We start from the raw sequence: 17,036 nt of genomic DNA, 5'->3' as shown, positions 1-17,036 counted from the left end.
TTAGCACAGATTCCACAAAATGCATTTTCAAAATTTGAAGAAAGAAAAGTGCCAATAGATCCACATTTTCAGATTTTAGATAAATGTCATATACATATATATTACAATATGATATACCAGAAGGAGTGTACCAATAATCCTCAATCTTCGAATATGATAATAAAAATGTATGTGCTTCGAAGTTTGTATAAAATCGAGGGTATCCTTAATGATAATAATTTTCCCCGCTTGTTTAGACCATTAGTGTGTGGACCGATAGTGTAAATCTTCGAAGTTTATTTAAGTTGGTAAGGGCACTTCCTGCGAGAGCTACACAATTTACTTATAGAAACCACGCCTAATTCGTCAGTAAATCCTTACAAAATTTAACTTACAGAAACCACGCCTAATTCGTCAGTAAATCCTTACAAATTTTACTTACAGAAACCACGCCTAATTCGTCAGTAAATCCTTACAAATTTTACTTACAGAAACCACGCCTTATTCGTCAGTAGATCCTTACAAATTTTACTTATAGAAAACACGGCACATCGTTCAGTATATCCTTACGAATTTTACTTATAGAAACCACGCCTTATTGGTCAGTAGATCCTTACGAATTTTACTTATAGAAACCACGCCTTATTAGTCCGTTTATCCTTACGAATTTTACTTATAAAACCACGCCTAATTTTTACGATTCTATTTTGAAATATTTACTCTTTCGTCTAGGACCATGAAAATACCTAAAATGGCGAGTGACCTTTATATCAAAACATGACCATTTTTCTGCAAAGATGATTTTCATCCTCAAATAACCCGGAATGCACAAAATTGCAGGCAACTGGTTTGGAACCGTTATAAGTCGGCTATAGCAAAATATGGACCAATATGTCCTATATGCAATACAATTTTAGAAAAGCTTTCAAAACTCTAGAAAAGATTTTTGGTACTCACCTTCATTGACATAACGCCAAAGTGGGTCCAGTGTTCAGTGTGAAAGTGAGGTTTATAAAGATGAATCAGCGCATGAATCGTTAATCCTTCGAAATACATTGACATCATCATTTTTTCTCGGAAGACTTAAACTTAATTGATTTGGTACTGGCTTTCATTCTAGTTGGATTCCTCTTGTGGTGAATATACTTTGTATGGAAACAAAATTTAGTAAATTTGACTATTTATTTTTTATTTCTGTCTTATTCAGTCCTCAATTAATTAAAATACAATTTTTTGCCATAATCACAACGAATAACCAATTTCCCGCCTTTTTACCATGTAAACAATAGCATACTTTACGTTACGTTCTCAACTAACTGGCCGTTCTGATGTATTTTCTGCTCTGCCAACTGACATATCTCTTCTCTCTCACACTCACAAATAACAGCTGATAAAAATACGTCTGTTTTTCTGGGGTAAACAAAACGAAAAACACAAAAAGGATACAGCATCAAAATAAAATGGGTAAAAAGGAAAAATCCGGTAAGAAGAAGAAGCACGCAACAGCGGTTCGTCCTATGTAAACAAAACTAATTGCAATTCTCTCTATGTGCAGAACACCACCACCACAAGGAACATCGAGATAAATCTCGCAAGAAACACAAACATCATCATAAATCCTCAACAAAACATAAAAAATCAGACAAACTGGAGCCGTCTAAGAATAAAAAACCTTCCACTCCAATAGAGCAGTTGGCGGAGGCACCACAAATTGTCGAGGAGGACATAATTGTGGATGAGAATTTCTCACAAGAAATGCAGCTGAACGAAAACGAGTCGTCGTCCATGATGGTCTATGATGAGGAAAATGTTGACATAGAAGTGGAAGAGGTAACACTGGATTGTAGTGTGGATGATAGCAAGGCGGAAGAAGATTCCGGCCAGGTAATAGAAAAAGTGGAAAAACCAAAGAAACCGAATAAAAAACAGGATAACGTAGCGACACCCACAAACAAACCCTCTACATCCGCCTCATCGTCTGTCCCAACAACTGTTGGTGGCAATTCCAAAAAATCCAAGAAAAGACGTGATAGTGGCACCTCCAGTGAGGAAGAACGTTGGCTCACCGCCATCGAATCGGGTAAACTGGAAGAAGTTGAAGATGTGGAGCTGCGTAAAATTAAAGATCCCAAATTAATGACGGCTCGTCAACGGGCCATGTATGATCGTAATAATGATGTAGATTCCGCACCGGGTTTTACCGAAACCCTTATTGCCCTACCCACCGGCTATAAGGAAAAAGAAAAACCCCAAACGGCCGAGGAGATACAAAAAGCTGCCCTCAAGACGCTAAAACGTAAACAGCAGGCAGATGAAAAACGTGAAAAGGATAAAAAGAAAACCATGGAACGTTTACTCAAGAAACAGGAAAGTAAAAATCGTTCATCAGCTAAACCAAAAAATCAAAAGGAAGCCACACCGGTGATTAGTTATAAGAACACTGCCGAGGGGGCTTTTATTCACCTACCCGTGGGTGTGGAGTTTCCTTTCAAACCTCAAGCGCCAAAGGAACCACCACCACGTCAACTCTGTGGTATACCCGGTTGTGGACAACCCAAGGTCTATAATTGTTCCAAAACAAATTTACCTCTCTGCAGTTTCGCCTGTTATCGTAAGAATGTTCAGTCGCTTAAGGAAATTATGTGTTAAGTTATCAAATAAGAATGCAATGCAAGAAATTTTATTAGCAATATCCAATAGAAATAAATTTGTACAAAACAAACAACAACAATCAACATAATGCAGTATACAACCGAGTATGCAGTCTGAAAATGGTGAGTCTTGGTTTTGAAATGTTCTTATTAAGAAAAATGAAATGAAAAGAAAAAAACTATACCATTTAAAAAGTGGTTCCAATTATCGAATATATTTTGGAGGGATTTATAGAAAAAATATATATTTATGTGTCCCATAGAAAATCGGCGTAATCAAATATAGTAAGTCAATTAGTCCCACGGCGAAAATGCGATCCTAGATCACCGATTCATAGTAGAGTTTAAATTTTAATAAAAAGGAAACATCAACTTATCCCATATCCCAATCGACTGCTTACGATCTAAAAATTTGGCAAAAAGGATTGATTATTTTAGATTTGAAGAAAAATGAAAGATTGAAAATGTATCTCCCCCATAACATAAAACCAAATGCATAGAGTATTCGATCTGCTCCAATATTTGTCCGAAATCCGACTTTTTTTCTTCTTATAGTCAAGTAGTCTTCGCTTGTCAATAGAGATAAATTATGAATCTTCGCAATAACAGTTTTCCGTAATCAAGGAAACGATATATCAGGGCCCCTAAGATCTGTTTTTTTTGTAAAAAATTTTGTTATTTCTCCCGAGTCTCTTTTTCTATAGAAAAAATCCCTTAGATACCCTTAGGTGTGCTTCACTATAGAAAAAAATTCTCAGCATCCTAGGTCCAAATTCTGTAAAAAAATCTCAGGTCGTTTGAGATCCATTTTTCTATAGAAAAAACACGTCAGGTCTCCTGAGGTCTGTTTTTCTATAGAAAAAATGTCGTCAGGGCTCCTGAGGTCTGTTTTTCTGAAGAAAAAATGTCGTCAGGTCACCTGAGGTCTGTTTTTCTTTAGAAAAAAAATTCTCAGCATCCTAGGTCCAAATTCTGTAAAAAATCTCAGGTCGTTTGAGATCCATTTTTCTATAGAAAAAAAAACTCGTCAGGTCTCCTGAGGTCTGTTTTTCTTTAGAAAAAATGTCGTCAGGTCTCCTGACGTCTGTTTTTCTATAGAAAAAATGTCGTCAGGTCTCTTGAGGCTTTTTTCCTTTGGAAAAAATATCGTCAGGTCTCCTGAGGACTGTTTTTCTATAGAAAAACATTCGTCAGGTCTCCAGAGGTCTTTTTTTATAGAAAAAATGACGTCAGTTCTCCTAAAGTCTGTTTTTCTATAGAAAAAAATGTCGTCAAGTCTACAGAGATCTGTTTTCCCTATCTAAAAAAATAAACAAAATATCTGATATAAAATAGACAGAAATACTTTAATGAAAAATACGTACCTTCTGGAGGACATACATGATCCCTCCAGGGAGGGTATATTAATTTTTCGCCCGTCTTTTGTAATCACGCTATCTTCTGAAAGAATTGAGATAGGGTGATGAAAATTTGCATAGGGTTGTCTTTTGTCTGCAGGCAGGTCCAGTGTATAGATGGGCTATATCGTTCACGTTTTGGGATAGCCCCCATATAACGCTACCTACAAATGTTCGGTATTTTGGAGTTTTTGACCGCGTTTTGGGTTAATATTGGGTACCACATCTCTATGCTAAAAATTATCAATAGGGGTCCATTTTTTCCGGTAGCCCCCATATAAATGTACCCCCAAAATTTAGCTATTTTGGGAGTTATTAGTGCGTTTACCGACGGAATTTGCTGTAACTTGGTACCATGGGTTTGTTATTGGGTACCAAATCTGTATACTAAAAACTATCAATATCGCTCGATTTTTTCTGGTAGCCCCCATATAAAGGTACCCCCAAAATTTCGGTATTCTAGGATTTTTGAGGGCGTTTTTCGATCGAATTCGCTGTAAATTGATACGATGGATTCTTATTGGGTACAAAATCTCCATACTAAAAATTATCGATATCGGTCCATTTTTTCTGTTAGGCCCAAGGTACCACAAAAATTTCGTTAATTTAGGATTTTTGTGGGCATTTTTCGACCGATATCACTGTAATTTGGTACAATGGGTTCTTATTGGGTACCAAATCTCTATACTAAAATTATCGATAACTACAAAATCCAAACACTTACCTTCTTTCCCATATATTTATTTTTACCATACAAAGCTTTATTTAAAAAAATAATTTTTTTATTGATTCATTAAATAATTATTGATTAATTCCTGTTGTTCCGATTCCACTCTTTGCAGATACTGGTATTCACTTTTCAAACGTTCCAATTCCAAGTTTTTCTCATGGATTTTACTCTGGAAAGATAAGATAAGATGAAAACGAACATCTTATCATTAAAATTTGTAGGTGTTCGGACGACCCTAGGTTATGCTATTTACTGCTAAGAGGCAGTACACTTTTCCATCCCTCTCTCACCCAAACTTTTCTTTTTCGTCACAAGAAACTCGGCCAGTGTCTAGAAAATTGGTTATAAAATTTAATCATTGTTCCATCTCACCTGATATAATTGCTGTTCGGCCTGCCGCTGTTTGGCCATTGTCTTCAAACGATTCTGTGTTCCAATTGCTCGCAACTTTTCCTTTTCCACATCTTTTGAGTAATTCTTCAATATCTTATCAAATTCCACGGCCAATTTTTTAAATTCATCCAATTTATTGGCATATTCCAGGCACTCCTCTCGCAATTCATTTGTCTCATTGGCAATGCGTGGATCTTGGACACGCAATCGGTAAATGTCATCTATGAAGAGGCCAGCTTTTTGTAATTCTTCGGACATTGTTTTCTTTATCGAATTTTACAATGAAATTTATTTTTGATCAATGAGTTGTTGTACTTTGTAGAGGGTTTCTATGCGCATACTAGTTCCTTGTGTATGTTGTTACTATGGTTACGGAACAGTTGTTTTTGTTGGTCAACCCTTTTTTGAATATTGACCATTATGTTTGTTGTTTAGACACCACTAGGACTGTTTTTATATAAAAAAAATCTTCAGGACCCCTAAAGTCTGTCTAGAAAAAAAATCCGTAGAAAAAATGTCGTCAGGTCTCCTGAGCTTTGCTTTTCTATAGAAAAAATGTCGTCAGGTCCCCTGAGGTCGGGCTTTCTATTGAAAAAATGTCGTCAGATCCCCTGAGGTCGGGTTTTCTATAGAAAAAATGTCGTCAGGTCCCCTGAGGAAAATCCGTAGGAAGAATGTCGTCAGGTCTCCTGAGCTCTGTTTTTCTATAGAAAAATGTCGTCAGGTCCCCTGAGGTCGGGCTTTCTATTGAAAAAATGTCGTCATGTCCTCTGAGGTCGGGTTTTCTATACAAAAAAATTCATCAGGTATACCGAGGTCTATAGAAAACCCGACCCCTGAGGTCGGGTTTTCTATAGAAAAAATGTCGTCAGGTCCCCTGAGGTCGGGTTTTCTATAGAAAAAATGTCGTCAGGTCCCCTGAGGTCGGGTTTTCTATAGAAAAAATGTCGTCAGGTCCCCTGAGGTCGGGTTTTCTATAGAAAAAAATGTCGTCAGGTCCCCTGAGGTCGGGTTTTCTGTAGAAAAAATGTCGTCAGGTCCCCTGAGGTCGGGTTTTCTATAGAAAAAATGTCGTCAGGTCCCTTGAGGTCTAATTAAAACGCCATTTCCTTCCCAAACATAACATTGAACAAGTTTTCTTTTATTTGGCAAAAAACAAAACTTAAAAATCAGATATACACAGCAAGAAAATTGTAATAACATTAAGCTACAGAATTTGTTATAAATTACTCAATATATATTTTGTAAAACACACACATAAAATAACATTTTTTATTCTTAATTAGTATACATTGTTGTTGTTATAATTTAAATTTATAAAAACAAAATTATAAAAAAATAATAATATTATTAACTAAAATTTGAAGAAAGCTTTTAGAACCTAAGTAAAAGACTCCATCCCGGCTGCAACCACACAGAAGTAACAAAAATCAGGCAGCCCCAGCAACCATCATCCTCCTTTCACATTTGGTCTTCAGATCCACAAGCAAAATTACCACAATTTGATGGGTGGCTTAAAATCAGCACACTTGGGAAACCCAGCCGGTACCGGTGGCAGATCCTTTTTCGTTCCAACTTGAAATACCAAATTCATGCCGATCACAATGTGATATTGAAAATGACAATGGAACAGCCAGAAGCCAGGATTATCGGCACGAAATCGGATAATGGTGTAGCCATTATTTGGCACTGGCACCGTATCTCTTAGCGAAGGCTTTAAAAATTTCCTAACCAACATGCCACGACGATCCAAATCAATGGCCAGTTTCAAACTCATCCTTTGCGTCTCCTCATCCAATGATCGACCCATACCGACCACATAAAATGGCATGCCATGTAAATGAAACGGATGACTGATATTGATTTGTTGCACCTCATCGACGAGGATAATTTCCACAATGGAATTCAGGGGTAAATCGATTTTGTGGACACACTCACAGTTCTCACCACAATCCATGGGACGATTATCGCCATTGCAGAACAAATGCGGTGGTATATCATCGTATTGGGAGAGCAGTGGTGATGGTGGTGATATATAGGAGACTTCATCAATTAGTGATACCAAGTGATCAGCATCAGAAGCAACTGTGGGGGGAGGGGATAAAAATTGTCAAAAAGGGGAGAGAAAAAAAATATATAAAACAATTATTAGTTAATTACCAAAGGAGATTTTTCATAGGGTCCATTGCATTTGATGGGTACTTGTGTCAGGGTTAGGATAATAAGTCAATCTCTAAGTCTCATTTTTAATAGAAAAAAATTCCTCAGACCCCCTGAGATCTGTTTTTCTGTAGAAAAAAATTCCTCAGGCCCACCTGAGGTCTATTTTTCTATAGAAAAAAATTCCTCAGGCCCACCTGAGGTCTGTTTTTCTATAGAAAAAAATCCTCAGGCCCACCATAGGTCTGTTTTTCTATAGAAAAAAATTCCTCAGGCCCACATGAGGTCTGTTTTTCTATAGAAAAAAAATCCTCAGGCCGACCTGAGGTCTGTTTTTCTATAGAAAAAAATTCCTCAGGCCCAACTGAGGTCTGTTTTTCTATAGAAAAAAATTCCTCAGGCCCACCTGAGGTCTGTTTTTCTATAGAAAAATATTCCTCAGGCCCACCTGAGGTCTGTTTTTCTATAGAAAAAAGAAATCCTCAGGTCTCCTGAGGTCTGTTTTTATATAGACAAAAATTCCTCAGGTCTTCTGAGGACTGTTTTTCCTTAGAAAAAATTCCTCAGATCTCCTGAGGTCTGTTTTTCTATAGAAAAAAATCCTCATGTTGCCTGAGGGTATTTTTTTTATGAATTTTTGTCCTCTATCGTCAAGTGTCTATTTTAAAATTTTTAGTCAAGGATTACATGTGCTGTAGGATAAATTAATATATTTAGGTGTATGTGTGTTAGTAACGAAAATGTACAGTTTCCCCTTAATACCATTTCGTTTTCAAATTTTACAAGAGAGGTCTACTTACCTTGCTTACAAAAATTGCCCATTAAAATTTTTGTTTTATAACAGAAGTAGAAGAGGAAGTAAATAGAATATTTTGACAAGAGAAAATTCTTCACAAAGACAGAGTTATTACAAATTTAATTTTTTATATTTATATAAATATGGTTTTTTATTACAAGATTAAAACAAAACAAAAAAATAATTATTTAAAAATTAAATAAAAAAAATATATATTAAAATTATTAAACAAAAAATAAAAACATAAACAATCTTAAATGTTATTGACAGTAGGAAATATCACTACGCATATGAAGTTGATTGGTTGGTTGATTTGACACAAGGAATGAAGTAATTAACAAAAACAATTGGAAGTAAAACAATTTTTTTTAATTATTTGTTTTTTACAAATTTTTATAAAACTCATTTTGAACATAATGTACATGGGCGCTTTAAAAAACAAGAATGTTAAAAAATTAATTTAAAATATGTTAGTCACACACATTTTTTGGCAGATTTGTGTAAATAATATTGAACGGAAATAAGAAAGTTAGTAAAACAATTTTGGATATTTTTTTTGTAAAATTTTGGATTTTTTTTCATTAGTTATAAGCAAAATCCTCCGAGGTTTTTTTTCTATAGAAAAACAGACCTGACGATTTTTTTCTATAGAAAAATAGACCTCAGGAGACCTGACGAATTTTTTTCCATAGAAAAACAGACCTCAGGAGACCTGACGACATTTTTTCTATAGAAAAACAGACCTCAGGAGACCTGACGACATTTTTTCTATAGAAAAACAGACCTCAGGAGACCTGACGAATTTTTTTCTATAGAAAAACAGACCTCAGGAGACCTGACGAATTTTTTTTCTATAGAAAAACAGACCTCAGGGGAGCTAACGACATTTTTTCTATAGAAAAACCGACCTCAGGAGACCTGACGAATTTTTTTCTATAGGAAAACCGACCTCAGGAGACCTGACGACAGTTTGTTCTATAGAAAAACAGACCTCAGGAGACCTGACGACATTTTGTTCTATAGAAAATCATACCTCAGGAGATCTGACGACATTTTGTTCTATATAAAAACAGACCTCAGGAGACCTGACGCATTTTTTTTTCTGTAGAAAAACAGACCTCAGGAGACCTGACGATTTTTTTCTATAGAAAAACAGACCTCAGGAGATCTGACGAATTTTTTCTATAGAAAAACAGACCTCAGGAGACCTGACGATTTTTTTTCTATAGAAAAACAGACCTCAGGAGACCTGACGATTTTTTTTCTATAGAAAAACAGACCTCAGGAGACCTGACGATTTTTTTTCTATAGAAAAACAGACCTCAGGAGACCTGACGAATTTTTTTCTATAGAAAAAAAACAGACCTCAGGAGACCTCACGAATTTTTTTCTATAGAAAAACAGACCTCAGGAGACCTGGCGACATTTTTTCTATAGAAAAACAGACATCAGGAGACCTGACGAATTTTTTTCTATAGAAGAACAGACCTTAGCAAAACTGAGGAATTTTTTCTATAAAAAAAAACAAATATCAGGAAGCCTGAGGACCCCTTTTTTATTGAAAAAGGACTGAGGACTCCATTTTCTATAGACAATAGTCACAACCTCAGGAGGTTTATTTTGATATTAAATTTTCCTTGTAACTATTAAAATATGTAGTATAGGGTTCATTGTTGTTGTTTTTAACATTTATATACAATCATGATTTATCGTGCTACCACTGCTGCTCAGAGAGGTCTATGTCTAAATACTTTTAATAAAAAATTGCACATAATCCCAGAATATCATAAGGGTGGAGGACCTTCTAAGGGTCTTCAAAGAACTTCTATACATAGAAGTCAGGTCCCAAAGGTCTCTTTTTCTATAGAAAAAATTCATCAGGTCTCCTGAGGTCTGTTTTTCTATAGAAAAAATCCTCTGGTCTCATGAGGTATGTTTTTCTATAGAAAAAAAAAATCCTCAGGTCCCCTGAGGTCCTCAGGCCTCCTGAGGTCTGTTTTCTATAGAAAAAAATTCTTCAGAACCCCTGAGGACTTTTTTTCTATAGACAAAAAATTTTTCAGGTACCCTCTTCTATTAATTGAAATCCTTCCAACGCTAGACATAGACCCCTTCTCTACATAGTAGTTGTTTGCGCAGTGGCAGCATCTGCTAAAATTTACACATACATACACAATAAAAGCAATATAGAAATACAAAAAAGAAAATAAGAGTACAATTTAGAATAGCGATACAGGCGGCACGTGATCACCACACGTTGGAAATTTATCAGGAACCGGTGGCAGATCCGCATGGGTACCTATGTGAAATACCAAATTCATGCCGATCACAATGTGGAATAGAAAATGACAATGGAACAGCCAATAGCCAGGATTATCGGCACGAAATCTCAACACCACATAACCATTATTTGGCACTGCCACATTATCCTTGAGCGGTGGCTTGGAAAAATCTCTCTCCAGCATACCCATACGATCCAATTCGAGAGTATGTTTTAAATTGATTTTCTTGATGGATTTATCCGGCGATCGACCCATGCCAACCAAATAGAATGGGGTACCATGCAAATGGAAGGGATGGCTGAGATTGACTTGCTGGACCTCATCGACCAGGACGACTTCTACAACGGCGCCCAACGGGATGTCGACTTTGTGGACGCACTCACAGTTAGGACCACAATCCGGTGGACGATTATCACCATTACAGAATAGCTCAGGCGGTATGTCGTTTATTTGCGAGAGCATTGGTGCTGGTGGTGATATGTAGGAGATTTCATCGACCAACGAGATTAAATGATCACCAGAGGGGACAACTAAAAACATGGAGGGAGGAGGGTATACAACAGAGTTGGGTTGGGTTGTATTTCGGAATATAGAGATGTATAAAAAAATTGACTTAAAAACTAAAAACCAAAGTCAGATTTCTTGGCTTTCAAAAAAATAGTACAAAATTTACCCACACATAGACATAGGCAAACAAGAGCGATGATAGTAAAAAGCACACACACACACAGATAGAGAGCACAATAACAACAAAAAACACAGAAACACATTAATAACAAAGAGAGCATCACAACAAAATTCATTTTTTTACAACAATTCGCTCTTGCGCCCCACTGCTGATCGCACTTACCCAAATAACGATTATAGGTGTTCGGTATGAAGAGATTTTTCGGCTCATAAACATAAAAACGGAATGGTAGGAAAATTTTCACATCTGGTCGTTCCACCAGGACACTCTTGTCTACCGCCTTGGCATTTTTCAAATTCGAAACACAAACGGCATCGGAACGTTTACGATCACAAATGGCATCAAGGGGATTAAGGACCTATCGGTGAGAGGGAAAGAGAGAGAGAGAATTTATTTTTTGAAATATTTCAAAGGACGAAATTATAAAATTTTGAAAAATTAGGAAAAAAAATATTGAATCTACTTACCAGAAGATCATCTGTCCTTCTTTTTATGATACTCAGGGCTTGCAATTGGGTTTATTTACATTGATCGTGCAAGGTATATTTATCGTACTCACCAGAGCAGAAACTGTTTTTCCAAGTTATATCAGGAGATATAATCAAAACCTATGTTCAGGGAAAAAATCCCTGAAGACTATTTTTCACTGGAAGAAAATTTTTCTCAGGTCTCCTGAGGTCTGTTTTTCTATAGAAAAAAAAATTCCTCAGGTCTCCTGAGGTCTGTTTTTCTATAGAAAAAAAATTCCTCAGGTCCCCTGAGGTCTGTTTTTCTATAGAAAAAAATTCCTCAGGTCTCCTGAGGTCTGTTTTTCTATAGAAAAAAATTCCTCAGGTCTCCTGAGGTCTGTTTTTCTATAGAAAAAATGTCGTCAGGTCTCCTGAGGTCTGTTTTTCTATAGAAAAAATGTCGTCAGGTCTCCTGAGGTCTGTTTTTCTATAGAAAAAATGTCGTCAGGTCTCCTGAGGTCTGTTTTTCTATAGAAAAAATGTCGTCAGGTCTCCTGAGGTCTGTTTTTCTATAGAAAAAATGTCGTCAGGTCTCCTGAGGTCTGTTTTTCTATAGAAAAAATGTCGTCAGGTCTCCTGAGGTCTGTTTTTCTATAGAAAAAATGTCGTCAGGTCTCCTGAGGTCTGTTTTTCTATAGAAAAAATGTCGTCAGGTCTCCTGAGGTCTGTTTTTCTATAGAAAAAATGTCGTCAGGTCTCCTGAGGTCTGTTTTTCTATAGAAAAAAAATACTCAGTCCCCTGACTATAGAAAAAATGTCGTCAGGTCTCCTGAGGTCTGTTTTTCTATAGAAAAAATGTCGTCAGGTCTCCTGAGGTCTGTTTTTCTATAGAAAAAATGTCGTCAGGTCTCCTGAGGTCTGTTTTTCTATAGAAAAAATGTCGTCAGGTCTCCTGAGGTCTGTTTTTCTATAGAAAAAATGTCGTCAGGTCTCCTGAGGTCTGTTTTTCTATAGAAAAAAAATCTTCATTTCCCCTGAGGTATTTTTTTCTATAGAAAAAATGTCGTCAGGTCTCCTGAGGTCTGTTTTTCTATAGAAAAAATGTCGTCAGGTCTCCTGAGGTCTGTTTTTCTATAGAAAAAATGTCGTCAGGTCTCCTGAGGTCTGTTTTTCTATATAAAAAATGTCGTCAGGTCTCCTGAGGTCTGTTTTTCTATAGAAAAAATGTCGTCAGGTCTCCTGAGGTCTGTTTTTCTATAGAAAAAATGTCGTCAGGTCTCCTGAGGTCTGTTTTTCTATAGAAAAACTGTCGTCAGGTCTCCTGAGGTCTGTTTTTCTATAGAAAAACTGTCGTCAGGTCTCCTGAGGTCTGTTTTTCTATAGAAAAACTGTCGTCAGGTCTCCTGAGGCTCTGTTTTTCTATAGAAAAACTGTCGTCAGGTCTCCTGAGGTCTGTTTTTCTATAGAAAAACTGTCGTCAGGTCTCCTGAGGTCTGTTTTTCTATAGAAAAACTGTCGTCAGGTCTCCTGAGGTCTGTTTTTCTATAGAAAAAATGTCGTCAGGTCTCCTGAGGTCTGTTTTTCTATAGAAAAAATGTCGTCAGGTCTCCTGAGGTCTGTTTTTCTATAGAAAAAATGTCGTCAGGTCTCCTGAGGTCTGTTTTTCTATAGAAAAAAATGTCGTCAGGTCTCCTGAGGTCTGTTTTTCTATAGAAAAAAATTCGTCAGGTCTCCTGAGGTCTGTTTTTCTATAGAAAAAATGTCGTCAGGTCTCCTGAGGTCTGTTTTTCTATAGAAAAAATGTCGTCAGGTCTCCTGAGGTCTGTTTTTCTATAGAAAAAATGTCGTCAGGTCTCCTGAGGTCTGTTTTTCTATAGAAAAAATGTCGTCAGGTCTCCTGAGGTCTGTTTTTCTATAGAAAAAATGTCGTCAGGTCTCCTGAGGTCTGTTTTTCTATAGAAAAAATGTCGTCAGGTCTCCTGAGGTCTGTTTTTCTATAGAAAAAATGTCGTCAGGTCTCCTGAGGTCTGTTTTTCTATAGAAAAAATGTCGTCAGGTCTCCTGAGGTCTGTTTTTCTATAGAAAAAATGTCGTCAGGTCTCCTGAGGTCTGTTTTTCTATAGAAAAAATGTCGTCAGGTCTCCTGAGGTCTGTTTTTCTATAGAAAAAATGTCGTCAGGTCTCCTGAGGTCTGTTTTTCTATAGAAAAAATGTAGTGAGGTCACCTGAGGTCTGTTTTCCTATAGAAAAAATGTCGTCAGGTCTCCTGAAGTCTGTTTTTCTATAGAAAAAATGGCGTTAGGTGCCCTGAGGTCTGTTTTTCTAGAGAAACAAAAAATTAATTTGTGAAATTTGTTATACTTTTTGGTATTAATGTATTTACAAGGACCCCATTTGTTGGTTTTGTTTTTTGAGGTTAGGTGCAAAATAAAAACTAAAAGGTTTTTAATAATACAAGGGAGTCAATGATATATATTATTTATTTTGTTTTTGTTTTATATATATATATATATTATTTTATAGTTTATTTATTATTTAAAAATAATTAAATTTAATATTAACGGCAGTAATAATCGTATAAAAAGTATATAATAATATGTCATATATATATTTTACATGTCTTTATACACAAATTAAGAAAATATATATATTAAAAACAAATAATCCAACTTTACATAAAAACAAAAAAATAATTAAAATTATTATAATTAACAAAAATTTAGAAAAAAAATAGAATTTGTGTAAAAAAAAAATTAAATTTTTATAGAAATAGTTTATGCAGGATTGGGAGTGGTTTATTGACATTAGGAGTTTCAGTATGACATTAGGGTCGCTTCCCAAAAGTCTCTATAGAAAGCATTTAAAATAAAACTATTGCAGTTCTGTATGTATTTATATAAACAAGAAAAAAATAATAATATACACTAAGTTTTGAACATATACACATGTCAGTATGTTGATAATTCACTTAATATTTAATCTTGTAAAAGGTCAGAGAGAGACGGGGCAAGTGTTTATGCTTTACAAAAATATAATGTTTAAGGGAAGAGAGAAAGAGAGAGGGAGAATTAAATTTACAAAATATTTCTCTACATAATTTTCTTTTTAATTTTTTTAAATTAAAATTTTTTGTTATGAAAATTATGCAGAAAATATTATCAAGTGTTGAAATTTTGAAAAAAAATTTTTTTTTTTAAATATATTTTACTAATTTTTTTTTAAATTTTTATTATAAATTTTTTTCGATAGAAAGTATAGAAGAAAGTCGTGTGATTTTTTTTTTAAATTACTTTAATAAATTTTATGACTATTGCACTTTGAAATCGACGAGGGTATTATCTTACATCATGCTTTGAAGCTTTAAGCTTTTTGTATGGCTTAGTCGGTATTAATTTGTGAAGCTTAAAGCTTTTCCCCCTTTCAAGTGCATAGAAAGATTTTCATTTTTGTGTTAAAGGCAAAAATCTGTTTCCATTGACTTCGTTTTGAAAAGCCTTTAACACATTAGGGCAGTGCTTAAAAAAAATGAAATTCTAACAAAAAAAGCTTGCACACAGCTGTTCGAGAGCTTTTGATTTATGCAGCCTAGAAGTATGCTTTACAAAACGTCACATCTTTTTTAAATTACATGCTAAAAAGAATTTCTCTCAGTGTGTATGAGTATTTAGCTTTTCTTTTTTTCGTTTAAGTTTCGTTAAATTGTTGTTGTTGCTATATTTTTTCTTGTATTGGTGTGTGTCTACTTTGTACATTGTGTTTTGTTGTTGTTGTCTTTTCGTTTTGTGTGTGTGTGATAATTTTTTGGAGAAAACATTTTTTTCCTTTATCTCGCCTTTAGGAAACTTGGTTTTTTGTTTTGAATGGTCTACAGAAAAAAAAATCATTTTCTCCAAATCATAATTTTGTTAGTTAGCTGTTTTTTTTTTGTTATTTCCCCATTAATTAATTGGTATGGGTGGTGTATGATCACCACATGTGGGGAAACCTGGTGGCACTGGTGGCAAATCGGCATTGGTGCCCACTTGCAATATCAAATTCATGCCAATCACAATGTGGAACAGGAAATGACAATGGAATAACCAGAAACCTGCAAAGTGGATAAAAGTTAATAGGTTTCAGGAAAAATTTTAAAACAATATATCTTCCTCTTCTTACCAGGATTATCAGCTCTAAATCTCAGCACCACATAACCGTTATTGGGCACCGCAATTGTATCCTTTGTCGGCGGCAAATTATATTGTCTGTGCAACAGACCGCGTCTATCCAAATCGAGAGCATGTTTCAAATTGATTTTCTTTACATTGGTATCGGGTGACCGGCCAATGCCGACAACACTGAAACCATATCCGTGCAAATGGAAGGGATGTGACAGATTGGGTTGTTGGACTGAAAAGAGAAATAGAAATAAATAAATAAATTGAAATAAAAATTCAATAAAAATTTTCTATAATATATTTAAATTAAATTTAAGTTAAGGAACTTCGTATCGTATAACTGATGACAATAGTTATACGCACCAATGTACTAAATACGTATTTTCAATTTATAGAAGAGGACTGAGTATAAGTTTTTGTAGAGTACTTAGGATATATTTTTTAAGAAAAAACATTTCTAAAGAAACTAAAGCCTTCGGATAAAGGGTACCTTTTTTCTTATAACAATATTCCTTCTCCGATAACTGAGGATATTTTTCTGTAAAAAATTGCAGACGATTTCAAATATTGTGGAACTTTGTGATGTATACGTTCTATTAACAGTTATACGTTTACATACCGTTTACATATTGGCAAAGTTTAGAAGACCATTAGGGCCTCAGGATTTTTTCTAAAAAAAACAAAGCGTTCACATAACTTTGAAATTATTTTCTATAGAACAAACTATCCTCAGAAATCTGGTAGACTTATTTTTAGAGCAAAAACATTTACATAAAATAGACCATTCAGTAAACTGAAGATGTTTACTTTTAAAAATGTGTCCCCAGACAACTGGCGATTTTAGTACCCTATGATAATAAGGAACATTTTTTGTTTAACAAGAAAAGAAGTTTTCAAGAAAAGGATTTTTTTATAAAGAAAAAAATCCTCAGCGATATCTTTTTATAGAAGGAAAAGATTAACCCGAGAATTTTTCGTATAGAGACTTGAGTTCTCATCCTACTGAGAATTTTTTGTAAAATAAAAAAAAAATTCTGTTTCATCTTAAAATTTTTTCTGTTATAAAGACAGATGTGAGCGATCGAATTTTTTTCTTCTCAAATGTCATAATATTTTTAAATGCTAAACGTAGTGGAACTTTGGCGTATACGTAGCGACAGCAGTCATACGCACTAATGTAGCAAAGAAAAATATGTTTAATGCGTAGAAGACCAAAATAATTTTTCTGTATCGAAAAGTAAATTTAGACAATGACATTTTTTGCTATAGAAAAAAGTCTTTATAATTAAAAGATTTCTCCTCTGAGATTTTTTGTAAAACAAAATCGGAAAAATAGGAAAATAGGAAAAAAATAGTC

At 34.9% G+C, this 17,036-nt stretch overlaps 4 protein-coding genes across 4 annotated transcripts in view; 2 read left to right on the top strand and 2 right to left on the bottom strand.

Annotated features, from left to right (window-relative positions):
• The first annotated feature begins 1,439 nt into the window (after window positions 1–1,439).
• Window positions 1,440–2,116, top strand: LOC133331600 (probable serine/threonine-protein kinase MARK-A). The gene is made up of 3 exons (XM_061539984.1): window positions 1,440–1,461; window positions 1,535–2,073; window positions 2,105–2,116. The coding sequence occupies exons 1-3, from the start codon at window positions 1,440–1,442 to the stop codon at window positions 2,114–2,116; spliced, it is 573 nt and encodes a 190-aa protein (XP_061395968.1).
• Window positions 1,981–2,630, top strand: LOC133331598 (INO80 complex subunit B-like). Its single transcript, XM_061539982.1, has one exon. It carries the CDS (start codon window positions 2,116–2,118, stop codon window positions 2,626–2,628), a length of 513 nt encoding a protein of 170 aa, XP_061395966.1. The 5' UTR covers window positions 1,981–2,115; the 3' UTR covers window positions 2,629–2,630.
• Window positions 2,631–4,809: 2,179 nt separating this feature from the next.
• Window positions 4,810–5,412, bottom strand: LOC133331628 (intraflagellar transport protein 20 homolog). The gene is made up of 2 exons (XM_061540010.1): window positions 5,130–5,412; window positions 4,810–4,926 (listed from the first exon to the last, which is right to left on the bottom strand). The coding sequence occupies exons 1-2, from the start codon at window positions 5,406–5,408 to the stop codon at window positions 4,810–4,812; spliced, it is 396 nt and encodes a 131-aa protein (XP_061395994.1). The 5' UTR covers window positions 5,409–5,412.
• Window positions 5,413–6,642: 1,230 nt separating this feature from the next.
• The window catches only part of LOC133331599 (uncharacterized), a 47,543-nt gene continuing 37,149 nt past the window's right edge, over window positions 6,643–17,036 (bottom strand). The window contains exons 7-11 of the mRNA XM_061539983.1: window positions 15,681–15,911; window positions 15,467–15,612; window positions 11,239–11,434; window positions 10,332–10,918; window positions 6,643–7,242 (exon numbers count right to left, since the gene is read on the bottom strand). Coding sequence (XP_061395967.1) covers window positions 6,643–7,242; window positions 10,332–10,918; window positions 11,239–11,434; window positions 15,467–15,612; window positions 15,681–15,911 — 1,760 coding nt within the window. The remainder of the gene's footprint in view (window positions 7,243–10,331; window positions 10,919–11,238; window positions 11,435–15,466; window positions 15,613–15,680; window positions 15,912–17,036) is intronic.

This window comes from Musca vetustissima, unplaced genomic scaffold (assembly GCF_032173495.1).
Source record: "Musca vetustissima isolate MV318-11 ecotype Yass unplaced genomic scaffold, APGP_CSIRO_Mvet_v1 utg4091, whole genome shotgun sequence".
NCBI classification, from domain to species: Eukaryota; Metazoa; Arthropoda; class Insecta; order Diptera; family Muscidae; genus Musca; species Musca vetustissima.
This window is presented reverse-complemented; position numbering and strand designations above follow the sequence as displayed.